Below are 26212 nucleotides of genomic sequence, written 5' to 3' on the forward strand. Positions count from 1 at the left end.
AATACTAATGTCCTGGTTGATTCTGCTGATCTTACTCCAAGCCAACAGAATCAGTATTTCCAAGAATAGGACCAGGGTTTCTGCATGATGAGAGGTTCCAGATATTTCTAAGGAGCAGGCAGGGTGAAAATCCCCTGCCTCAGATGATGAATCCCCTGCACAGCCATCACCAGGAGAATCAGCCTCACCATCCTCCCTGTTGTGTGTGTAACTTGTCCTCCAAAATCTCTATGTTGAAGTTCTAACCCCTAGCACCTCAGAATGTAATATATTTGGAGGCAAGACCTTTATCATTCAATTTTGTTTGTTTGTTTTATAATGATTTTTATTTTTTCCATTTTAGCTGGTTTACAGTGCTCTGTCAATTTTCTACTGCACAGCAAGGTGACTCAGTCACACATACATACATATATTCTTCTTTCTCACATTATCCTGCTCCATCATAAGTGACTAGATATAGTTCCCAGTGCTACACAGCAGGATGTCATTGCTTATCCATTCCAAAGGCAATAGTTTGCATCTATTAACCCAAATTCTCAGTCTATGCCACTCCCTCCCCCTCCCCTGGGCAACCACAAGTCTGGAGATAAGACCTTTAAAGAGGTGATTAAGTTAAAATGAGGTCACTAGGGTGGGCCCTAAACCAATCTGATTGGTCTCTGTATAAGGTGAGGGAATTTGGACACTCTGGACAGGCTGAGTTCCCTGGTGGCTTAGCAGGTTAAAGATCCATGTTGTCACTGCTGTGGTGAGGGTTCCATCCCTGGCCTGGGAACTTCTGCATGCCACAGGTGCAGCCAAAAAAAGAGAGAGGAAGACAACAGGGATACTCGAACACAGAGCAACAGGAAGACACAACAAGAACATAGCCATCCAGGGAGCTCCCTGTCTAGTGGTTAGGACTTGGCACTTTCACTGCTGGCACCTGGGTTCAATCCCTCCTCTGGAAACTGAGACCCCACATCAAGCTGCTGCATGCTTTGGCCAAACAACACAAAACAAAGCAAAGCAAAACAAAAAAACAAACAACAAAAATGCAGCTGCCTGCACGCCAAGGAGCGAGGCCTCAGGAGAAACCACTCTACCAACATGACCGTCTTGGACTTCTAGCCTCCAAAACCATGAGAAAACTCTCCTGTTGTTTAATCACTGCACCCACCCCCACCCCCAGTCTGTTGTATTTTTGTTATGGTCACCCCAGCACACTAACGCACTCTTTGGATTAGGCACCCACAGAGAGGGCTCACTTCAGAGACAGATAGGAGGTGAGCAGGTGAAACCTCAGCTCCCAGGTGACTCCTAGCCATTAAACAGAAGCCCATCCACCCTGACTTTCCAGGAAGCAGCCTGCCCTCCTTTGGACAACTCCCTGCAAACCACTGTTGCTATGGGGTCCCCATTCAGCTTTCTCTCTGGACTTGGCTCTTTTCATTACTCTCCTAGGCTGTGAAGGACAGAACCCTGAGGACAGAGGGAGTTCCATTCTCATGCCACCCCAGCTGTGAAGGGCAGTACCTGTATTTTAGCTACCAGCTACAGCCAAGAAAAGGAAGAAAAATACACTATAGCTGTAGAGCAGAAGCTAATCACCCAATGTGCAAAAAGACCTTAATGTGTTTAGTTAGGAAGAAGCAGGGGACAGAAGTCCAAGCTATTTTGCAAGGTTTCTGGGGAGGAGGACGCATGTTAGGTTGCAAAAAGACCAGCTCATCAGAAGAAATTTGGGCGGGTAGCCAGGAAAGGAACATGAGTAGAGGAGGCGCTAGGAAGAAGGTATGTCGTTGCTCAGTTCTCTCCACTTCCTGGAGCCACCATGATACAAGCCTTGGCCACAGGGCTCCCTGGGGTCAGAGACAGAGGAACGTCCCACAGGAACTGCCTCTAAGAAGCCAACATAAGGATGCTTCTGGGTAGTCAGCCTGGCCCAAGAAATGACCTGTCCCCATCTTTCTTCCATGGACACCCCCATGGCCCAGAGGAACCAGCTCAGGCCCAGTGCTGTGGTCAAGGAGGCAACTCTCTGGGACTTTTGGTCATGACAGTGCAGGGGTTATGTGGTCAGCCTGATTACCCACAAAGGGCTCGGTATCTCTGATCACCTAAGAACTTTGTACCCAGGAGATCAGGCCCTCAGGACCACAGGTTGGTGCTTCCTGACATGCAGACCAGGGCTGTGTGAAAAGTGGGCTCCACCTTACGGTGTGGCCAGGGAGGCACAGCAGCTCGTGAGGACACTAATCAAGGTAGCCAGCCTCCATTCCTTCCTCCATCACTGCAAGAGATCTTGGTTCTCCCTTTGTTCTCCAAGCTTTTCCCTCTTCTCTCTCTGGGAGAGGTTTATCTCAGGAGATTAGAAATAATCAGTGACAGGGCCTCTGGTTTCCTGTGTCTTCTGGTTGTACGTTTCTGTTAGAAAAGGTTCTAAGGCTTTTCCAAAGGTGGCTCTCAATGCCACTAAATCCTATCTATATATAGATACTATATATATGAATAGTTATATCCATAGTAGAGGTGTTTTTTTTTTTTTTAACACAGAAGTTAGGAAACTTGCTCACAATCACAAAATAATTAGTACTGAAGAGGGAGTTCCCATCGTGGCTCAGTGGAAATGAATCCGACTAGTATCCATGAGGATGTGGGTTCAATCCCTGGCCTCACTCAGTGGGTTAAGGATCCAGAGTTGCCATGAGCTGTGGTGTAGGTCACAGATGAGGCTTGGATCTGGCGTTGCTGTGGCTCTGGTGCAGGCTGGCAGCTGCAGCTGCAGCTCTGATTCAACCCCTAGCCCGAGAACGTCCATGTGCCGTGGGTGCGGCCCTAAAAGAAAAAAGAAAAAAAAATTAGCATCAAAAATCTGAACCTAGGCTATGGGACTTATAGTCCCTGAGCTCTTAATTCTTCAGGCACATCTCTCTTTTGACAAAGTCTCAAGTGTCCAGGTTCTGCCAGACGTGATGCCAAGTTCTGGAGCACAGAGGTAAATGGTAATGGGTAATAACATCCTTGAAGTGTTATGACTATTAAATGAACCAATGCATGCGCATAATTGTGTGCTATTGCAAACCCCAGCCTTCAAGATGGTCCCATCGATCCCTGCGCCCTGGTAGTTACACCCTTGTGTTGTGCCCTCTCACAAGGAACAGGGCACCAGCAGGATACTGTGGAGTAAGTGTGTAGTTTCCAAGACTGGGTCATAAAAGACGTTCTGCCTTGCTCTCTGGAGACACCCATGCTGGTGAAAGCCAGCCAGCTGCCACACCATGGGAATGCCATGTGGTGAGGTGCTGAGGGCTCCAGTCACCAGGGAAGCACTATCTCAGAAGAGGATTCTCCAGAACCAGTCAAGTCTGTCAAGTCTTCAGATGAATAAGCCAACATTTTGAGTCTACCTTCCTAAGAGACTCTGAGCCAGGATGCGGGGCTAAGCCACAGTGACTATGAAATGGGGAATATTTATTGTTGTTTTAAGCCCCTACATTTTGGGATTACTTATTTTGTAGCTATAGAGAACTTATACAGCTGTGCTCGTTATCGTCAGTATTCACTTATTATTATTAATTAGTTAATTAATTAATTAATTTTTCAAGCAATCAAAATTCTTTTTTTTTTTTTTTTTTTTTTTTTTTGCTTTTTAGGGGCACAGCTGAGGCATATGGAGGTTCCCAGGCTAGGGGTCTAATCAAAGCTACAGCTGACAGCCTACACCACAGCCACAGCAACATAGGATCTGAGCCGCATCTGTGAACTACACCACAGCTCACAGCAACACCGGATCCTTTACCCACTGAGCTTGACCAGGGATCAAACCCATAACCTCATGGTTACTAGTTGGATTCATTTCTGCTGTGCCACAGTGGGAACTCTAAGCAAAATCTTTATTATAGGAAAGCAAATAGCTCCTAGCACAGACACTGGGAGCGGGAGGAAGAGTCCCCTCACTTATTATTACTACCACCTCCACATTACTATTATCACCACCCATCAGTGCACTGTTGTAGAAAACAAATTCTACGCATTAAACTGTTTTCCCCCTTCCACCTCCAGCTGCTGGATTAAGCTGGCTGTCCAGGAGAAAAGCGACCACCAGAGTTTCTCAAATGTCTTGAATGATTTCAGTAAACGTTATGTATTAAGTTGAAAGGGCTGCAAAAAAAAAAAAAAAAAAAAAAAAAAAAAAAAAAAAAAGGACTGGAGGGCTCCAACAACATAAATTTATACTCTCACCAGTCTGGTGGCTACAGGTTCAAGATCACACAGTCATGAGGGTTTATTTCTTCTGAGGTCTCTCTCCTGGGTGTGCAGATGGCCACCCTCTTACCATGTCCTCACATGGTCTTTCCTCTGTCTGTCTCCCAGTCTCTTTTTCCTATAACAGCACTTGTCATATTGGATTACGGTTCACTCTTATAACCTCACTTTACATGTATTGCCTCTTTAGAAGCCCTGTCTTTGGAGTTCCTTTGTGGCACAATGGATTAAGGACCAGGCATTATTACTCAGTGGCTCTGGTTGCTGGTGTGATGTGGTTTTCATCCTTGGCCTGGAAACTTCCACATGTCCTGGGAGCAGACAAAAAAATTTTTAATTAAAAAATAAAAAATAAAAGCCCCATCTGCAAATATAGTCACATTCTAAGGTGCTGGGAGTTAGGACCGCAACATACAAATTGGTGGGGGGAGTATCATTCAGCCCATAACACATCCTTTCCAGCATTTCATGGCGAATGTTCAACTTGAAAAGCTTAGTAATATAATCTACATTATAGATTGGCCTAATTTTTCACTTAAGGATCTAAACATCTCTGTTATCTGATAAACAAGTTTTTTTAATTTTTATTTTTTTGCTTTTTAGGGCCACACTTGTGGCATGTGGAAGTTCCCAGACTAGGGGTAAACTCGGAGCTGCAGCTGCCAGCCTATGCCACAGCCACAGCAACACAGGATCTGAGCCTCATCTTTGACCTATGCAGCAGCTCGAGATAATGCCAGATCCTTAACCTACTGAGCAGGCCAGAGATCAAAACCGAGTCCTCATGGATACTAGTCAGGTTCATTACTGCTGAGCCACAATGGGAACTCCAAAACCAAGTTCTTTCAGAGGGCTGAAATGTTGTGCATCCAGCTGGGTCAACAGAAATTTGAATGCTTCTAATATTTGATTTTCCTCACTCTCAGAGAGTGAAATCAATGGTGAATGATTGAACATATTATACCCAATCTCCACGTAGCAGCAAATAAGAAAAAAATAACTTTTTTTTGCCACACCTGCAGCATGCAAAACTTCCTGGGCCAGGGACAGAACCTAAGCCACAGCAGCAACCCAAGCCACAGCAGTGACAACGCCAGATCCTTAACCCACCATGGAACTCTGAAAAAAATACTTTCTAGTGCTGAACACAGCTAAGGGAAGTGATTATCTTCCAGTCAGATCATGGTCATCCAAACTGAACACTCAGCGTTCAGTTCTGAGATGCAGTATGCTCACTCGTTGACTTGATATCTGAGACAGCAGTTGGTATGCTGACCATTGGTGGGGGGGTCATATTCAACCTGAAAGTCCCAAATTACCTGATGGAACCTCCACGTACTGGTCGGTGGAGTCTTTTTCTTCCTCAGTGGATTCTGGCCACCAGTACAATGTGTGGGTTTTCCTCCACCGCCAAGCAATTTTGTGACACCAGCTGAGTGTCTTACAATTCAACTCAGTTCTGACACCATCTACACAGGGACAGCTTCCGATCCCACAGATTAAGGGCCTGTAAGACTGCCCGTCACTTTGGAGGCTAATCTCAAGTCCAGGTTGTCACCTGTGCTTCTGCCTAACTGGCTGTAGATTGGAGGTACCCACACCCCTTCCTTGGGTTCCATTCATTTACAAGAGTGGCTCACAGAACTCATTAAACCAGTTTACTAGTAGATTACTGTTTGACTATAAAAGGAACATATATTTAGGAACAGCCAGATGGAAGAAATGCACAGGACAAGGTATGGGAAAAGGGCAGGGGGCTTCCACCTGCTTTCCAGGCACGTCACTCTCCCCACATCTCCAGGTGTTCACCATGGAGAAGCCCTTTGAACTTGTTCCTCTGGGTTTTTGTGGAGGCTTCATTACAGAGGCATGATGGATGACATCATTGGCCATTTGTAGTAAACTCAACTTCCCAGCCCCTCCCCCCTTTCAGGACTGGGACTGAAAGTTCCAGCCCTTCAATCCCAGGATTGGCTCTACAGGCAACCATTCGCCATCCTTAAGTGCCTTCCAGAAGTCACCTCGTTAACATAAAAGACAGCTTGTATCACTCTAATCAGTTAGGCCAAAGCTTTTAGGAGCCAATCAGATTCCATCTCTGTCCTGATCCACTTTGGTCCTTTTAAGGGGTTGCATGGAAGCATTTCTCTATCCCTCAACTAAAAAACACTGGCAGAACTGAGCTGGAAGAAAGCACCAAGTGGACCTGGATCTTCACCAAGAAGAGAAATATGGAAATATGGATCCATCTAATCAAAGGAAGGTAGGATGCTGAAGTCTATGGACTAGAACAAAGCCATGCGTTGCTCACCGGGGCCCTGTGTGCACAGAGGTCTGACCCTGGGCCCACCAGGCACTTGTGTGTCTCACAAGAAGCCCACCTACTCTGGTACTTTTGGGATCTACACAGTGCCCACGACACATGTTCCCATGACATAGACTCAGGGATCAGTGCCCCTGCTCCAACTGACAAAAACATTTGTTAAAGAAATAAAGCCCAGGAGTTCCTGTTGTGGCGCAGTGGAAATGAATCCGACTAGGAACCATGAAGTTGCGGGTTCGATCCCTGGCCTCGATCAGTGGGTTAAGGATCCAGCATTGCCGTGAGCTGTGGTGTAGGTCGAAGACTCGGCTCAGATCTGGCATTGCTGTGGCTATGGTGTAGGCCGACGGCAACAGTTCCAATTAGACCCCTAGCCTGGGAACCTCCATGTGCAACGGGGTGTGGCCCTAAAAAGACAAAAAAAAAAAAAAAAAAAAAAAAAAAAAAAAAAAACAAAAGAAAAGAAAAGAAATAAAGCCCACAGGCCCCAAGACTTCATGCCTGACCTAACTGCAGTTTCTACCAGGAGAGTGACTTTAATTGTCCAGTCTGGAATTTTCTGGACAGATTCAGTGAGGTAATCTTCCACATGGACACTCTCCATCTCCCTGTGAGGGAAGAGGAGGGGTCAGCGGGATAGACCTTTGCCCTTTCCCCTCCAAAGAAGGTGACCTGTCCTGAAGCAATCCTTTCCTTCTTGGGCTAGTCACTTCCTGTCCTGCCCTCCTTCCAGAAAAAACTTTTTTTTGGTTTGTTTTTAGGGCCGAGGCATATGGAGGTTCCCAGGCTAGGGGTAGAATTGGAGCTACAGATGCCAGCCTACGCCACAGCCACAGCGACGCAGGACCGAGGCACGTCTGTGACCTACACCACAGCTCACAACAATGCTGAATCTTTTTTTTTTTTTTTTTTTTTGTCTTTTTGTCTTTTTTAGGGCCGCACCTGTGACATATGGAGGTTCCCAGGCTAGGGGATGAATCAGAGCTGTTACTGCTGGCCTACTATGCCACAGCCATAGCAACACCAGATCCAAGCCTCATCTGTGACCACAGCTCAGGGCAACACCGGATCCTTAACCCACTGAGCGAGGCCAGGGATTGAACCTGTTCCTCATAGATGCTAGTCAGGTTTGCTAACTGCTGAGGCACGATGGGAACTCCCAAAAGTTCTGTTTTGCTTTGTGCTCCAGTCCTCTGAGGTACTGCCTTTTCATCATCCATTGATTCAGTTTGTCCAAATGCTGGCTTACCTCTTCCTCCTGACCTTCCTCTCTCTCATTTAGGATAACCTCTCTGTGGCTCTTGGAGCTTCAGACCAACACCCTCCGCCAGAACCCAGGTTTCCTTCCACCCGATGTTGAAGTTCCACTCTCGGAAGCAGTGGATGAATCCTGAACCAGAATTCAATTAAGCCCTCAGGGACTCCCCTGCTTGGCCAATTTCTCTTTTTAAGCTTCAGGGCCCAAGAAACAAGATCACCAGTAAGATAGGAGATTAGAAATTATGCTCGAGCAACAACCTCGACGGGAAGAAGAAATTTTCCTCTAACCTTCTAGCTTCTTCTGACTGGGCTAAGAATTGAACCGACATGAGACAGATTAACAAGAGAAAAAACGAAAGTGTTGTTTTTTTTTTTCCTACCACACCCTCAGCATATGGAAGATTACAAGCCAGGGATTGTATCTGAGCCTCAGCTTCGACCTACGCCGCATCAGCTGTAACATCAGATCCTTTAACCCACTGCACCAGTCCGGAGATGGAACCCAGAGCCACTGCAATCAATTTCTTTTTCTTTTTTTTCTTTTTTTTTTTTTTTGTCTTTTTGCCTTTTCTAGGGCCACTCCCACGGCATATGGAGGTTCCCAGGCTAGGGGTCGAATTGGAGCTGTAGCCACCAGCCTACACCAGAGCCACAGCAACAGGGGACCCGAGCTGCGTCTGCGACCTACACCACAGCTCACGGCAATGCCAGATCTTTAACCCACTGAGCAAGGCCAGGGATCGAACCTTCAACCTCATGGTTCCTAGTCGGATTCGTTAACCACTGAACCACGACTGGAACTCCTGCAATCGGATTCTTAACCCACTGTGCACAGCAGGAACTCCAGGATGAACGTTTTTTGTTTTTTTGGTCTTTTTAGGGCCTCACCTTCAGGCATTTGGAAGTTCCCAGGCTAGGGGTCGAATCAGAACTGCAGCTGCCAGCCTATGCCACAGCCATGCCAGATCCAAGTCTCGTCTGTGACTTGCGCCACAGCCTTTGGCAACACCAGATCCTTAACCCACTGAGCAAGGCCAGGGATTGAATCTGCACCGTCACGGATACTAGTCAGGTTCTCAACTCACTAAGCCATAATGGGAACTCCATGAACTATTTTTAATGAGGGAAACAAATAGTAAAAAAAAAAAAAAAAAAAAAAATTTACACACCTACCTGAGCTAATCAGTGTTTTCCAAGAAGGTATTTAGATGTTTTTCCAGGACACAACTCATTGAATTCAAGAAGGGGCTGGACCTGGTGGGAAGGTGGACATGGGCTTCAGAAGTTATGCAAGCAGATTTCCCCCAGGACTTTGCACAATGAAGCCCTACCCTGGCACTGCCCACAGCCAGGGATGGAGGCTTTGGATCTGCTGGGTCAGCTGGGAGGGTGCTTGGGTCCAGGGCCTGGGCAGAGTTGGCGGCAAGAGCCCTGAGAAGAACTTTTCCTCCAGTGATGCTCATTACCAGACACTTAATACGTTCCAGGCTGTGAGGACACACCTTGTGTGTGATGATAGACTGAACAGCCACGAGGGAGTGAGGACGTAACAGGTGTCCCAAAAAAGAAGCAGACATAGGGAGTGACACATGGTGCCGTGAACTCCAGGCCAAACCTCTTCCAGCCTAGACTGAGCCCCACAGGTGCTCATGCCCTTTATTTAATCACTAACAGGAGGTTTCTGAGGTTTACACAGGGGAATCAGGGTAACAGTTTGTATAGGACACGGGATAATTGACACTGAGGTTCCCTTTATTTCCAACCATTTCTCTATAACCATCCACACAGGGATAACTCCATCTACCTTCTAAGCCCGAATCCCCTCCAGAAACTCAAGATTCACATTTCTAACTCTATAGGATGCATCTCCTCAAAGACCCCATCCATGCTCGCATCCACACATGCCCGTCCCCACCCGCTGTGACTCACCTTGCCTTTTCCCACCCACACTGAACTGTCTGAAACCGGCTTGTGTTCAAGATGCATGTAAGTCTGGGCAGCAGTGTCTGAGTGCCCAAAACAAAGCCTGAAAGCCATGCACAAGGCTAGACAGGCATGTAACAGGGGCACAGGATGGGCTCCGGGTCGTAGAAGGTCCAGTCACCACAGTGCGGACAGGGGTTGGCGCTGAACCAGACCATGCCAGGCCGCCCCGACTCCTGCAGCATCTGCTTCAGCCAGGTGTGCAGCTGCGCCAGGCAGCCCAGGTGCAGGGTGCCGCGCACATCCTCGTAGCTCTCCAGGGGCGCAGGGTACAGCACATGGCTCAGCTTGCTCAGACCCACCATGTGGTGCAGCAGGCTCTCCAGCACAGCCATGGAGATGGGGTTGCCACAGAAGCTAAAGGTGGTGAGCTGGGAGCAGCATCTCAGGGCGGGCAGGAGGGCGCTGAACTGGGAGTCCATGATCCCACACTCGTCCAGGTCCAGGTCCTGGAGGGTGGCAGAGGCCCTCTCAATCAGGACCTGGAGGGGCCTGGAGCTCATGCTGGTCAGGTTGACCCCATTGAGGCCCAGGTCCTTCAGCTGGCTGATGCTCAGGCACCGGGACAGGTGCATCAGGTCGGATTCTGAAATCAGGCAGTTGGTGATCGACAGAGTCTCCAGGGGCATCTTCAGGCACCTGGGGAGAAGCAGAGCAGTTAGCCCTGGGGGTGGAGATGGAGGAAGTGGGGTAGCCCAAGCCTCAAGGGAAGGAGACCATTTCACCAAACCCCAGAGTCTCCCAGAGGAAGACTCGTGGTGGAAGAAGAGGTGTGAGGTCAGCCCTCTTCCATCCCTGATTTCCGCGAAGGAAATCTCAAGTGCTCCTGGGCTCAAGGAGGGCACGATGTACCCTTGCAGCTGCTGTGAGCAGAGATCAGGTAACAAAGGCAGGTGCCCCCGGGGAGCCTGACCCCTGGTCCCTAGCAAAAGAGGGAATCAGTGAACTGTAGAATCGGGAGATACAGCAGAAAATACTTTTGACACGGGCTTCCTTCCTTGGCTGCTGCCTGGACCCTGTCACCTCTATCTCTGTTCCCCAGAAGGGTACGGGGAACCATGCATGAAGGGCTAAGTGGGGCACAGTTTGGCAGCGCCCAGCAGAGTCCATCCCACAGGGACTGCCTCTGGTCGCCACATCACCCACAAACCATCCATCACTTTCCCCAGTTGCGCACTCCTGCTCCCTCCCTGTCATCTCCAGAATCAGGCATTTCCCACGCATCTCACATGGAGCCTGAAGCAACCACCTTCAACATACAGGAACTTACGTTGCGTGGTGGTAGGGCAGCAGGGAGGAGAGGCTCATGCTGATAAAAGGAGCACAGAGCTTCCCACTCGAACCTTCACGGCAGAAGTGCATTCCTCTGGTCAGCACCCTCCTTCTTAGTTATTTCCCACCATCTTATCACTCTCACCTGTCCGAAGCCCTTGTGATGCAAATTCCTCACAAGGATTCTCCTCTGATGCCAGTGAACCTAGTATGTACCTTGGACCCTCCCAGAGAGGTTATGTGACACACTCAGGGACAGAGCAGGGGCATCATGTGGGCCTCAAGGCAGCCAGTGCACCCTGGCACTGTCCACGGCCAGCACATGGTCCCCTTGGTGACTGAAGCAAGAGAAGGCTGCCCCAGTCTGCACAGACATGGTACCACTCCTCACCTGAGCACCTGGTCCAGGCGACCCTCAAGGAAGGAGATGGAGTCGAGGTAGAGCTCCTACAGATGCTACAGGCTGAGGAACTGGGTGGTGAGCTGGCTGACGCAGTACTCCTCTTTCCCTGGTGGGGCCTGGGGGGTCAGGTGGATGTGTGAGAGCAGCAGCCGGCGCAGGCTGCCCATCTGGCCCAGGTGTGGTGCAAACCTGCCCAGGGTAGCCAGCTTCCACATGCAATTCACCTCCAGGTCCTGCACAGACTCCAGCTGCACCATCTTCAGGATCTTCTTGATGTTATGCATCGGCATGGCAAAGATCTTCAGCTTCTGGCAGCACAGCTGGAGCAAGCCCCTCCTCTGCTTGACCTTCTTCAGGAGGTAGGTGAGGGACTGGTCAGGGGTGCCCTCCTTAAGGCACAGGTCTATGAGCACCTCCACAGGGGCCCAGGGCTGCTTTGGCCCCACCTTTGCATCTTCCACTCGGCGCCTCTTCCTCACAGGTGGGGCCGCCTCAGGCTCCAGCATCGAGCACATGCTGGCCCTGGTGCTGGACCACATAGTTCAGAAATCCTGATGGGCGTTCCTGTGCAAATCCAGCACCTGCAGCTTCCACCACCTGTGAGGCAAACCGGAGACAGACAAGGACCACATGGCTCAGAATCCAGGCAAAGGCTCTACACCCCAGATGTCAGCTACTCATGCTTCTGGGGCCTGCCTGGTGCCCCCTCCTTTAAGTGTCAGCAGGAACGGGAGCATGTGTGCCTTTTTCTTTTCTTTTTTCTCTTTTTTAGGGCTGCACCCATGACACATGGAGTTTCCAGGCTAGGGGTCAAATAAGAGCTGTAGCCACTGGCCTACACCACAGCCATACCAGATCTGAGTGAGTCTGACCTATACCACAGCTCACAGCAATGCCAGATCTTCAACCCACTGAGTTAGGCCAGGGATCGAACCTGTGTCTTCACGGTAACTAGTCAGATTTGTTTCCGCTGAGCCATGATAGGCACTCCTTTTTTCTTTTTTCTTTTTTTTTTTAAAGGGCACACCGGCAGCACATGGATGTTTCCAGGCTAGGTATCAAATTGGAGCTGCAGCTGCCAGCCTATGCCACAGCAGTGCCAGATCCGAGCAGCATCTACAACCCATACCACAGCTCACAGCAATGCCAGATCGTTAATCCACTGAGTGAGGCCATGGATCAAACCAACATCCTCATGGATACTAGTGGGTTTGTTACTGCTGAGCCATGACAGGAACTCCACATGTGACTTTTGTCACCTCATCACCTTAATCAGCCATGCACACCCTAATACCTGTTCCCAGAAAGGCCCAGCCCTGGCCCTAAGGCCCCCGGTGGCCCTGCACCCTCCCCAACCCCAGCTGCATTCCGCTCGGACCCCCAGGCCTTCTGCGTCACCCTCACCTGGAGCGGATCTCCTGGGCAAGCAGGACATCCAGGCCATCGAGCGCAGCTTGGAAGGTCTCCAGGCGAGGCTGATGCTCCTTCATCAGGGCCCCCAGAGGGAGGCAGGGGAAGGGCCAGGCCTGCACCATTGCCTTCAGGATCTCATTGTGCCTCCCAGCAAAGGCCGCTGTGAACAGCGGTGGGAAGAGCTCGGTGGGCAGCTCCTCCAGAGCGGTGACGGACAAGGCCTCGTTCCTCAGCAGGCTCTGGCCTGCCAGTTCCAGGAGTCGGGGTGGGGCCCAGATGCCCATCCTGAAGAATCTGCTCCGGAATGAGTCCTGGGGGAGCATCAGTGGGCAAGGTGTCCTCAGGTCAATACCAATGACCTCGCTGCCCCTCCACCCTCCAGGGGACCCAACTCAGGGCCAAAGATACCCCTCTGACCACAAAGCCATAGCTCTGACCCCACTGGCTCCAGGACAAGGCCCTCACCAGGCCCTGATGAAAGAGCAAGATGACCTCTGGTCCCATCACATATCCACCAGCTGCTGCACTTTTTTTCCTTTTAGGGCTGCACCTGCAGCATAAGAAAGTTCCCAGGGCTCAATGTCCTATTGGAGCCACAGCTGCAGGCCTACACCACAGCCACAGCAATGCCAGATCTGAGCTGCGTCTGCAACTTATACACAGCTAGAGGCAATGCTGGATCCTCAACCCATGGATCGAGGCCAAGGATCAAACCCAAATCCTCATGGAAACTAGCAGGTTCTTAACCAGCTGAGCTATAAGAGGAACTCTCCACCACTGCACTTATTCCCAGCCCTGCTGCTCACTGGCTACCTAGGAGCCTGACAGCTGACGCTACCCTCTTCAGAGAAAAGGACTGAAAATAACAGGAGTAAGTTTAACCAGACATGGCCTCTTTCTAAACTCCAACAAATAACCCAGTCAGAAAAGATTAAGGAGCACCCACCCAATGGGTGCTATTATGTCATTTTTAAAAATCTTTAAATCAGGGAGTTCCCTTTGTGGCTCAGAGGAAACAAACCCAACTAGTATCCACGAGGATGTGGGTCTGATCCCTGGCCTCGCTTGCTCGCTGGGTTAAGGATCCAGCGTCAGGAGTTCCTGTCATGACTCAGCAGTTAACAAACCTGACTAATATCCAGGAGGACACAGATTTAATCCTTGGCCTTGATCAGTGGGTTAAGGATTCAGCACTGCCATGAGTTGTGGTGTAGGTTGCAAAAGCAGCTTGGATCTGGAGTTGCTGTGGCGTAGGCCAGCGGCTACAGCTCCGATTCGACCCCTAGCCTAGGAACTTACCTATGCTGTGGATGTGGCCTTAAAAAGGAAAAAAAAGAAAAAAAAAAAAAAGAAAAACTTTAAATCAGAAACCATATAAATGGCAGAACAGTATTTGATAGCTTGTGGATGTTAGATACAAGAAAAAAATAAACTCTAATTCCAAGGTGTACTTTTCACTGTCTTTTCTACAATTATTAACATTACCACTCGGTTCAAGGTAGCAAAGAGCCCACAGTCAGAACAAAACCTCCACTCTGTAAAATATTCTCTGGAATATTTTTTAAAGCTTTGGGTTTTTAAAACAACCAAAAAAAAAAAAAATCACTTTAGTACATTCACAAACCATAAATGACATGAACTAGAATTAATGGTCACAACCTAAATATGTAGTGTCATCCAAAATTTCCAACTAATTAATCAGATGTCTTTCACTTAAAAAAAAAGAACTGTTTATAAGAATGGCAGAAATCAAAACATCTGGGATTAAATCAAAATTACATCCAGAAGCAGAAGCAAAGCCCGTTATTGCAAACATGTACTGAAAGACAAAGAAAAATTCTACAGCGTCTTGGCCTGCAGGGCCTGTCCCGGAGACCCTGGCTGGGTGTCATTCAGAGAGAGTCCGAGGTTCTAGACAGCAGAGTGAGCCTGCATGGTGCTGGAAGCTGTCTGCTCGAGGCCACCACATCCCTCCTCTGGCTCCTGAGAAGCAGTTATAGGCTGTTGTGGCTACATTTTTCACAGTCTAGTTGAAACTCCCATTTCCAACTGAAAGTGAAATTTAGTACTAGATCCCCATCCAGCTAACACTGGTTGAGTTTTTGAATTTCTCGTTAGCTACAAATGACAGGATCATATGTCCATTTATGAAGGTAAAAGATAAAAGAGAACCAACCTGAAAGTAGACTCATTGGGAGAGGGAGGGCCACATCAAAATTACCAAATATTTGAGTTAAGACAGCTTTATGCAGACCGTGGTATCACCCCAAAAGAGAAAGAAAAAAGCAAAATAAAACTCCTGAGTATCACGCAGTCACTTATACATTACCTAAAACAGAAAAACCTGTGCCCACTCTAGGGGAAACAGGTACAACAGAGGGATGGTGGGGCTTCCAGATTTTGAGGGTTGAGGCTTCCCTGAACGAGGTCAAGTCAAAATTACAACTGGAGTTGTAATTAGGAGCTGGCGAGGAGGAGGAAGGGGCTGGGCGATTGAAATGAGACCAAGGTAATTACCCAAGGTGAAGTGTGTATTGCTTGAAGGAATTCAAAGATTTCTGTGGGATGGGCCAGAAAAACTGTAAGGGGTGTGACAACGAGGAATCCTGGAAGATCCCTCAAAGCTCCCCCACCCCAATCTCCTCCCTCCCTGGAGGCAAATGGCGTTTCCTCCCAGGAACTGGGATGGCTAACTGGCCTAAGTTTTTTTTTCTTTTTGTCTTTTTTAGGGCAGAACCAGGGGCATCTGGAAGTTCCCAGGCCAGGGACTGAATCAGAACTGCAGCTGCCAGCCTACAACACAGTCACTGCAACTCGGCATCCAAGCTGCACCTACACCACAGCTCATGGCAACACTAGACCCTTAACCCACTGAGCAGGACCAAGGATTGAACCCTCATCCTCATGGATACTAGTCGGCATCGTTACAGCTGAGCCACGATGGGAACTCCTGGCTTGAGAAGATTAAACGTCGGAACTGGGCTGGGAGAGGCCAGAACAGTGGTGGCCAAACCTGGGACCTGCCTTGTCTAGTTCTGAAAGCTACCACTTTGAGGTCAAGGCTAGGGGCTCTTTGGGATCCCGGAGGCAGGGAGGAAAAGAAACGTGGGCCCACACATATGGAGGTGGGGGGCAGAGGGCTGCAGATCCAGCTTGGGCTCTGTTCTGTGGCCTGTTTCCTAACCATGACCTTCAGAGGCCTGTTCCCAAGTTTAAATGGGTAACATGACATTTCCTGAATCCTAAGGAAGAAGTAAAGCACAAGCAGCTTCAAAAAGCTCCCCAGCCCCTCCTATAAGTCTCTCACTTACAGGGATTCTGGCAGGAGAGCGCCATTAGGCCCACCAACAAAATTTTTTCTGAGTCAAGCTCGGGTGCACTGACATGGCTGCCTTCTCCCACAGGAGATGGGGAGCTAAATGCGGCATTGAAAGATTTAGGGACAATTTCCCTGCTGGGCTGGCACCCGAGTCAGTTCCACTGAGGTTTCAGAACAGACGGAACCGCTCCACCCCCAGCACTGTGACACCTCCACAATTCTTTCACTCCACTGGCCAGGAGGCTGGCACTCTCTGAAGGATGCTCTCAATTTTGGTAATTTCCCAGAGACTACTTTCTTCAAATTTCCACCATCCCTGTCAGCAGCCTTTGCCTAAAATGGGGTTAAGGTGGAAGGTGCCCTATGGACATCTGAACTCCTAGTAAATCACCTTTGCCAATCAGGTGACAATGTTGTTGACAGTGAACAAATCATGAACATCCCTGACTATGCAGCAGCCTCTGGGCACAGAAGCAGTGCTGGCACTGTTCATCCAGTACCTCACATAACCTTCACAGAAAGGCTCAAGGTCACTGCTAAGTTTCCTTTACAGCCTGGTGAACCCAGGGCTCAGCCAGAGGCAGACACCTGCTGTGTTTGTTCACAGGAGGGGTTTGGATACATCTGCCCATCGAGTGTTAGGAAGAGCTGCTGACTTTATGTGGACCTTGGGGACAAAGTAAACTGCAGGCATCCAAGGCTGGGACATTTTCTATGGGATCCCAGCATCCCTGAGAGCCAAGAAGGCAGGAAGGACCACCATCTTTGAATGACCTAGTATCAGTGGAACACTCTTTCCCAGTGAGGCAGGGGACACCCTGTGGCCAGAGGCAGAGCACCAGGGGCACATCCCCACAAAAGGCTGTCCTTCCTGCCCAGGACAACCCCCAGGGCCCTAGCATGAGTCACTTGGAGGAGCGTCTCTACCACGTCTTGGTCATTAATGTTCTCATTATTGCGAGGGCCAGAACCACATCTGAGCTCATCTGTGGGGTGTCCTGTGCCCCTTCCTTCTCCAGTCACAGAATTAATTCCTACTGGGATCCCAGAGCATCTCCCCACAGCCTCACTGGGACCGTGAGAATGGATCTCCACCCTAAGTTCTCTTCGGGGCTGGTGCTCACCAGGCAGGCTTCTCTTCCCACACCCCTGGCACATCAGCCCACCTCTCCTAGAGCCTGCGCTGTGGGCATAATGTGGGGACTCACCCTTCCACTGGCATCAACAAATCAAGGACTTGCCCCAATTCTTCGGAGGTATTTGGGACAACACGGCATGTGTAAACGAAAAAAAACCCAGTTGCTTTTTTCAGGATCCAAAGCACTGGAGGACAACCCTTCCCAGCTTTCAGGGAAGACCCCACCCCTGCTGGTTTTCAGAGGCACCAGGCCGATGGGAGGCCCTGGGGACCAGGCCCGATGCACCAGCTCTCCCATCTTTGGCTCCCTTGACCCAGCTCTGGAACAGACAGATTCCACCTGGGATCCAGCAGGTCATCTTCCCCCTGGAGTTCAGATCTCTTTTGCCCTCTGGGCCTTTTGAAAAGTCACAGGTCTCTGTCAGCCTGCTCCACCTCTTCCTGGTCTCAACAAGATGTGGTTTCACTGCAGATCCAGTGATATCTAGACTCAAACAAGCGAGTGTCCCTCTTCCTCCCCAATGAGGACCTGCCTGATATCCAGGTCACCCTGGATCCAGCCAGTTAATCCCCTGGGAGGTGCTTCTAGAGGCAAAGCAGGGGAGGGGGAGGCTGAGGGCTCCTCCAGGCTGGTGGGGCAGGAGGGGGAGGAAGGAAATGACAGCAGAGCAGGGGGCCCAGTTTCCTGGCTCTCAGAGCTGTGTCCTTGACATTCTGGAGATGTGTCTGGGACCACAGCGGGCACGCAGGCCTGGACTTGGGGGCTGGGAGTGTCGCCAGGGGCTGGTTCTGTTGGCCTTGGCCTGGGGGAGGTGCCAGCTGCTGTGCCCCATCCCCCACCCCAAGGGCACAGAGGGAGAGAGAGAGGCGAGCCCTGATCCTGGACACAAAGATGAGGTTTGAGAGAAGGTACCCACCCTTGGCATTTGGCCCCAGAGAGAACAATTCTTGGGACCTGTGCATGGTCGGCCTCATCATGGCCTTATGTGACCGTGAGAACCTTGTTTTGGGAAGAGAGGGAAAGAATGGGTTGTGGTATTGGGGCCCAGTCACCCATCTGACCCCAAATCTCCAAAGCCGAACCAGCCCTGGATTTACTATAGACATTTACAGAGTGCGGGCTGGGGGCCTAGCAACTGCTGATCTGGGACATACCCATCGCAAACGTCATCTTCTTCTCTTCAGAACTAAGTACTAGGGAGGTGACAAAAACACAGTAGTGTAATTAATGCTGCTGTATTTTACATGTGAAAGTTAAGAGAGTAAATCTTCAGCGTTTTCATCATAGGAAAAACAACTTCTATTTAGTTTTGTATCCATTTGAGATGCTGGATGTTCACCAACTTATCACCACATCACCACGGGTGGATGTCAAGGCAACTCATGAGGCGGAACCCCTTAAACTCACGCACGGCTGTGTGTCAATTCTAGCTCAATAAGGCTGGAGGAAAAGAAATGCACAGTCTTCTACTCACAGTGTCTCTGAGGCATCTTTCACTTGACTGAGCATACAAATGAAAAACAAGCAAGCTGAAAAAATGATGACAGGTGGACTTGGCCTGCATGGTGGAGCAGGGCTATCAAGATGACCATGCACAAGCAAACTGCAAAGCAACTTCTTCATCGAAGGCAAAATTATGAATTTTCTACAGCCATTACATAATTTTTTCAAAACATTAAGAACTCTTACACAATCCATTGTGCTTACAAAAATGAAAAAAATAGTAAGACTACTTTTTTTTTTAAGTACTTTGTGACTTTCTTTTTCTGGCCATAGCATGCAGAGGCTTGATGTGGGACTTCAATTCCCAGACTGGGGACTGAACCTGGGCTGCAGCAGTGAAAGTGCCAAATCCTAACCACTAGACCGCCAGGGAACTCCTGATACACTGTGACATTTTTTTTTTTTTTTGCGGCCCTGAGGCATATGGAGTTCCTGGGCCAGGGATCAGATCCAAGCCACAGCTTCAGCAATGCCAGATCCTTAACCCACTATGCCACTTCAGGGACTGAACCCGAGTCCCAGTGCTCCCAAGAAGCTGCCAATCTCGTTGTGCCACAGCACAAGCTCTACACTGTGATTTTAAGCATTGAGAATTAGAGTGTTTTTGTTTGTGAAAAACTTACCAAAAGTAGTTTCAACATTGTTTGCCTCTCTTCACCACAAAACTTTCAACTGGGGGACAAGCATCTTTTCTACACCCTGGCAAACTGTCACACTGCTTTCTAAATCTGGATCTGCTTCATTTCATCCTTTGTGCTTCCAGAGCCTGACATTATCTCTGGGTCATTTACTGTGAAGGTATTTGCTGGCATCACTGGCCCTGGGACATCTTCATTTTTTTGTCACAACCATGCTCTTCCTTCAAGCTCTTCTGGGAAATGGGGACTGTGAGCCCCAAGCTGGATTCTGAATCAAAATGACGAGTAAACAGTTCCTTGTGTCTGAGAGAACTTAAACCACCAAAGCCTTTCACTCTCTTTTTCTTTTCTTTTCTTTTTTGTCTTTTCTAGGGCCGCACCCACGGCACATGGAGGTTCCCAGGCTAAGGGTCTGATCGGAGCTATAGTTGCCGGCTTACACCAGAGCCACAGCAACACGGGATCCGAGCCGTGTCTTCGACCTACACCACAGCTCACGGCAACGCCAGATCTTTAACCAACTGAGTGAGGTCAGGGATGGAACTAGCAACCTCATGGATTCTAGATGGATTCATTAACTGCTGAGCCACGATGGGAACTCCACCTTTCACTTTCTTAGTCTCACTAGTTTCTCTTTAAGATCAGAACGTGGCAGGGGGCTGAGATTGATTCTTTCTTTCCAGATGCAGGGACTGAGTCCCAAAACATTGAGTCCCCTGCACCTGTGTCAGAGAGTGGGCCATAGGAGGGGGACTCGGGAACAAGGCCCCTGGCTCTTGGTCCAGGGCTCCCTGAGCCATAACTCATACCAGCCCAATGGAAATGTACCTGGAGACACAGCCTGAGAATGGGAACGTCCCACTGTTTGTGAGCAGTGGACAAGGCCAGGGACGAAAGTGGAGGACGGGAGTCTCAATTAAGGGCACTTCACCCACCATAGTCTAGGGACTCAGCAGGTCTGCAGTTCCTGCCAGGTCTTCCAGGAAGTTGTGGGGAGAGCAGGGTGGGTGTGGAATCCAGAAAGGCCTGTGTTCACTGCCTTGAAAGCTCTTAGCTTAGCAGCTGTCCCCTGCGACTCAGGCTCAGAGCATCTTCTGGGAGGAGACCTCCCAGCTCTGCCTGCCCCTGACAGGAACAAGTAAGCAAATTCTCTGATGGGATGCCCCCCAAGGATTTGGACAGCAGATGTGCACAGGAGGGGGGGCGCTCACTCATGAGGCAGAGGATGAGAAGGGTGTGGGGAGTTCAGCCTGGCGCTGTGGATGAGGGAGTAGGGCTCCCTGGAGTCTCCACCATGCTCTGCTCATCCTCTTGTCCACAAAGGTGAGAGGCACTAAAGGAGGGGATCTTCTAGCAGCTCAGGGCTGACCCTTCTCTCCCTCTGCCCCAACCCTTTGGAGTCATGACCTTGACCTCTTCCCTGTGCACATCCTCCTCCTCTCAGGATCCTGGGTTCAGTCTGTTTTGACACAGATGCTCAGTGTCTGCAGCTCTGGGACAGAAGGTCACCATTTCCTGCCCTGGAGGCAGCGGTGATATTGGAGGTTACAGCCAGATGTCCTGGCATCAACGCCTCCAGTGCATTAGGTCATCCCCTCCATCCTTCAGTTCCAAGGCAAGCCACACAGGCTCCCTAGACTTTTCCGGCAGCAGCAGGAGAATCTGCTGTTTGTTCACGCTTTGGATGCTGTCTTTCCAGAAGCCCCACCCCCACCCCCCATGGTCTCAACCCCCAGCTTAGAGAGACCTCCCTGGGCTCATCCACTCTGTCCCCTCCTGACTCCACCCAAGAGTTGAGTCTCTGCTCCTTCACCCCGGGCATAGGTTCTGAATGTAACCCCTGTAGCTTCCAGAACGGGTCCCCAGCACACGGCAGCTGCTTCTTATAAGAAAAGAGCAGGACCAAGGCTCTCTTGAGAAAAAGACTTGGAAAAATAAAGGCTCTTCATCTTCCTCCTGCTGTGAAGGTCTCAGTATGCAAATTCCATCCAGCTCCTGAACGACTAGTACAGAGGGAGCATGGGGCTTCCTGGGACACCAGAGGCGGTGCAGGGGACCAGCTTACCTGAAAATGTCTTCCGTCTCCTCTGGTCCAGTTCAGACTGGCCACAGGTCCTCCAAACCCTGGTCTCCTACTGTCTCAATCACCCGTGTCACCCAAGTCTGAGAGCGAGAACTAAAAGGCTCCGAAGACAAGGAGAGTGTGTGTTAACACATGTATTTGCAAAACCACGGGCTCCCGAGAAAATCTCTGCTGGAACGTGGGTTCTGAGCTTTCAGGGTGAATCTCTGTCTCCAAGCCTGACCAACTCCCTATCGGCTGACCCAGCGGACAGTCGAAGGACAAACCTTGTGCCTGGGTCAAACGGACCTTCAAACGGACCCTGACCACCACTGGGGAGCCCCATGGCAGCCCCATGACTGCCCCTTCCTTTGCCTTCTACCCCACGTCCTGGCACCTCCAGAGGGCAGCAGCCACCCCGTTTCAAGCAAAGCAGCTGGCTGATGAGCTCAAGCACTAAACGCAGACCTGGGTTTGGCGGATTATTACATCTACTGCCCATCGCTGCGGCCCCTCTCATGGAGCACGCGGCCCTCGTGGCCCGAGGCCCGCGCCTCACTCCGTTAGGCCTTTACTCGCGCCCAATGTTGGGTAACCAATAACCCAGTAAGTTTTTTTTGGGGGGGGGACAGAAGCCTTGGCCTGTTGGTGCCCCCTGCCCCCCCATCTAGCTCAAGGTCACCCTGTGGGAAAGCAGCAGAGGAATCAGGACAAGAACTTACGTTTCATGTGTCAGTGCCTCTCCACGTGGTTCCCTCTCAGATCCTGAAGAGGGAGAAAGGGTGACTCAGGGGCTTCCCACCTGCAAACCACAGCATTTGACCAATCCCGGTTTCTCTTTCCCCCTGGGAGAAATCTCACGAGATCCTAGGAACGCGAATGGGGTTGCCCAGGGAATCCAGAAGGGGTTCGTTTTAATAGGCAGGGAGGGCATATGGGGATAGAGGGAGGGATGGCGCCTGTGGCCATGCCCACTGGACTGGAAAAGGCTTGAGTTGGGGGGGGTGTGGGGAGGGGGAGTGGAGGGGATGTGGGGGAGGGGAGAAGTGCAGTGGAGGAAAGTAGGGCTATGCGACAGGACGGCGCTGGAGTCAGGTGTATGGGTGAGGAAGGGGTAGGGAATGGAAGACCGGTGGGAGGGGGGATGGGGCGAGATGGAGGTAGGAGATGGGGATGGCATGGGGTGAGGGAAGAGTGAGGTGGGGGTAGGGGGATGGGATAGGGCTGTGTGGAATGGAGGATGGCAGTGGGGCGCAGGGTGGGATGGAGGACAGGTGAGGTGGGGGTAGAGATGGGGATGGGATGCGGTGTGCAGTGGGGTGGAGAGCTGGGGTGGGGATGGGGGATGGGATGGGGTTGTGTAGAAAGAACTAAGGATGGGAATGTGGTTTGGAGTGGGGTGAAGGAGGCCTAGAATCCCTCTCTTCCAACTCCCTCTCTACCTCCCACCTCTGGGCCTGTGCATCCTCAAACCCGTTTCTCTCTGTGGGTGTGGGGTCAGGGCCGGCTCCTGGGCCCCCTGTACGAGGGTTCTCACCCCACCCCCCGTTGTGTAGATGAGATGTCCCTGTCGTCTGGACTTTGATCACTTATGTGACCCCTGAGGCAGTGGCAACCCCAGCCAGCTTTCCATTAGACTATCCTCTCCCCAGATCGCGCCCCATGCCCCTCGCGTCCCCTCCCCCTCCCCATTTGGTTTTCCAGTTTTTTCCAAAGCCAAACAACTCCAGCGCCTCGTTTCCTCACCTCCTGTGATCTCCGCAGCCCCGCGGATGGGCTCAGCTTGCGCTAGTCCTGTGCTCAGGCTGCTCCTGTCGTCACCTGCACACCCCTTGGGACAGAGTCACTACTGGGCCTGGAAACTGAAAGTGTGGGCGGGACCCTCCCCGGGCGGGACCCTCCTCCTCCCAGGCGCTGCCCCTCATCCCTCAGGCTGTCGTGTTTGGGCCACCAGGGGGCACCAGGGACCTGGAATCCAGGGTTTTGCACAGCCTCTGTCAGATTTTGGCGCCTCCTGGGACCCAGCCTCTCTAGGGGAGAAAGCCAGCCTCCTGGAGGAGTAAAGTGCACAGCGAGGCCCCAGCCCTGTCCTTCCCTCGGGTCTGGGGACCTCCTTTGGGTCCTCTGAACTGAGCTTCCTCAATCAGCCCAGGAAGTACTTGGCCTCCTTAGACTGTGAAGGTGTGTTTTTCTGAAAGTGGGGTCTGATACTGTGTCCTTGTCATCTGAGTGACCCTAAATCTTTAACCAAAGGGCACATGAAGGTCATGGTGGCTGAGGGTAACAGGCAGGGAAGTGATGGCTATTTTTGGTGGATCTCCCTTGCCATTACCAGACACCCCCTTGCTTGGGAGCTAATAGAGCCTGAGGTAACCAGCTACACACATGGATGAATGAGTAAATGAATGAATACTACGTACCTACAAACGAGGGTATTGTGTTGATCCCCTTGCTCCTGTGACTGTCACCTGAACAGGGCTGATCAACACTCAGTTTTCCCACCTCCGCGCTCCCCTCCTTCCTCTAATCAAGAATCATTCAACATATTTGCCCTTGAGGGGCTCCCGGTGCAATGCACAAGGAGATACATGCTCATAAGCTTTAGAGTGGAAACAGGGAAAAAAACAAAAAACAACAAAAAAAAAAACCTAACAAGAAGATCATTGTTTTAAAGTAGCAAGTTGTAACCAGTTCTCTGAAGAAAACGCAGAAGGCAGAGGATGCCTCTATCTGGACTAGAAATGAAGACAGGATCCTTTTGAAAATTGCCCTGTGATTTTCTTGATCTGATTGCTGATTTAAGGCTCCCTGAGACTGACACACTGAAAAGATGGCATCAGAGATATTTGAAAACAAGGCACAGTTCACACGATTGCTTATATAATACAGTCCTATTCTTGTAGAAGTAATTGTGAATATACTATTCATTCATTTCATTGCTTCAAGCCATGCCCACAATGTTTGCCATATTTCTAGGGCTACACTAGGTCTGAATAGAAGAAACAGTGAAAGTCACAAGGACCCCCACCCTTCTGGGATACGTGTCATTCATATTCAAGAACATTGTAGCTAAGCAGGTCAAGATGTCTGAAAGAGAGTCACTAACACGGTAACACTCGCCATGGTTAAAGCCCTTTTCTGTATTTGGGGAAACCTTTTCTGTCATAATATTTTTCCTTGACCAGTGATTTATTTTGGAAACCTGAAAAGAGGTGGTGAAACTGCACAGCCTCTGGTCCCCCAGCCTGCTGCAGGATGAGGCTGGTGTGGAAGGTTTTGGAAAGAATCCAGCATGGCTGGTCTACATTCTCAAGGCCACAAGGCCTGATTTGTGAGAACTACTGCTTTTGAACATCCTTTTGGGGGAGTTGCAAATGAGCATAGAGGGGAAGGCAGGAGCCCTCAGTCAGAGGCAGCCTCCTTCCATTCCAGACTCAGACTCGGGGTTCCCTCGGGCGCTGGGCTGGCAGATGCACAGGGGAGGAGGTTCTGCCCAGGGGTGCCTGTGTGTGGAGGGGGAGTAGGTGTGTGGGGAGGGAACTCATGAGAAGGTCAGGGGCTCCGTGTCCCTCAGTTCCAGCCTGAAAATATCATCTTGGGAAAAGGACATCCTCCCTTCCCTTCCTGGCTAGGCCAGGCCATCTGCAGGCTCCCCTCGGTGCGGAGCCTCAGCGCTCGGAGCAAAGGAGGAACTGAGCAGAATCCAATCCACTGGGTTGGGGTGGGGGGGGTGTCTTGAACAAAAGGCAGAGGGAGGACGACTTAGCCCCCTTTTCAGGTCTCTCCGTTGAGCAGGGGCATTTCATCTCATTTCCCTCTGCCCTTGGTCTGGGATTTATGCCACCAGCTCTTCCAGTTCTCAGGGTTAGGACTCAACTGCCCCATACTCACAGCTTTCCTGAGTCTGCAGACTGTGGGACTTCTCAGCCTCCATAAACATGGGAACCCATTCCTCACAAATACATATGGATTTCCTCTTCCTGTAGCAGCTAGAAGGTCAAAGAAACATTCTCCCCAGAAAATTCTAGAAGGAACCAGCCCATCCGACACCTTGATTTCAGTCCTATAAGCCTCATTTTAGACCTCAGGCTCCCAGAACCATATGAAAATACATTTCTGTTACTCCAAGCCCCTAAGTTTGCATAAGTTGTTACAGCAGCCTCTGGAACCTACTGTAGCCAGGTACCGTACCCTTGACATCTTCAGGGATGGTTCCCTTTTATTTTATTTTTTATTTTTTTATTTTTTGTCTTTTTTAGGGCCACACCCACAGCATATGTTGGTTTCCAGGCTACAGATCAAATCAGAGCTGTAGCCTCAGGCCTGCACCACAGCCACATTAATGCCAGATCCAAGTCTCCTCTGTGACCTACACCACAGCTCACAGCATCCCCAGATCCTTAACCCACTGAGTGAATCCAGGGATTGAAACTGTGTCCTCACATCTGTTTCTGCTGAGTCACGAAGGGAACTCCTATGGTTCCCTTTTAACTTGCCCTGTTTGAGGCTTCTTTGGGCTAAGGCCTTCTCACTGACCAAGCTTGGGCATACAGGAAATTATATTTTTCGTTGTTGTTGTTTATTTGTTTTGGCTGCCTGGAGCTCCCCGTGAGGCGGGCTGAGATTATCTCAGCACTGCTCTGAGTTTG

At 50.2% G+C, this 26212-nt stretch overlaps 2 protein-coding genes and 1 gene segment (V, D, J or C); 2 read left to right on the top strand and 1 right to left on the bottom strand.

The window, feature by feature from the left end:
- The window catches only part of LOC102158332, a 247703-nt gene that overhangs the window by 131583 nt on the left and 89908 nt on the right, over positions 1-26212 (top strand).
- The window catches only part of LOC100152327 (immunoglobulin lambda-like polypeptide 5), a gene marked incomplete in the record, with an annotated part of 201278 nt that overhangs the window by 91392 nt on the left and 83674 nt on the right, over positions 1-26212 (top strand).
- Positions 9458-15216, bottom strand: PRAME (preferentially expressed antigen in melanoma). Its single transcript, XM_021073111.1, is given in 4 exon segments — positions 9458-10453; positions 11478-12086; positions 12894-13213; positions 15079-15216. Coding segments are annotated over 3 exon segments (1479 nt in total). The 5' UTR covers positions 13187-13213; positions 15079-15216; the 3' UTR covers positions 9458-9876.

The sequence above is a fragment of the Sus scrofa genome, chromosome 14 (assembly GCF_000003025.6).
Source record: "Sus scrofa isolate TJ Tabasco breed Duroc chromosome 14, Sscrofa11.1, whole genome shotgun sequence".
Classification (NCBI taxonomy): Eukaryota; Metazoa; Chordata; class Mammalia; order Artiodactyla; family Suidae; genus Sus; species Sus scrofa.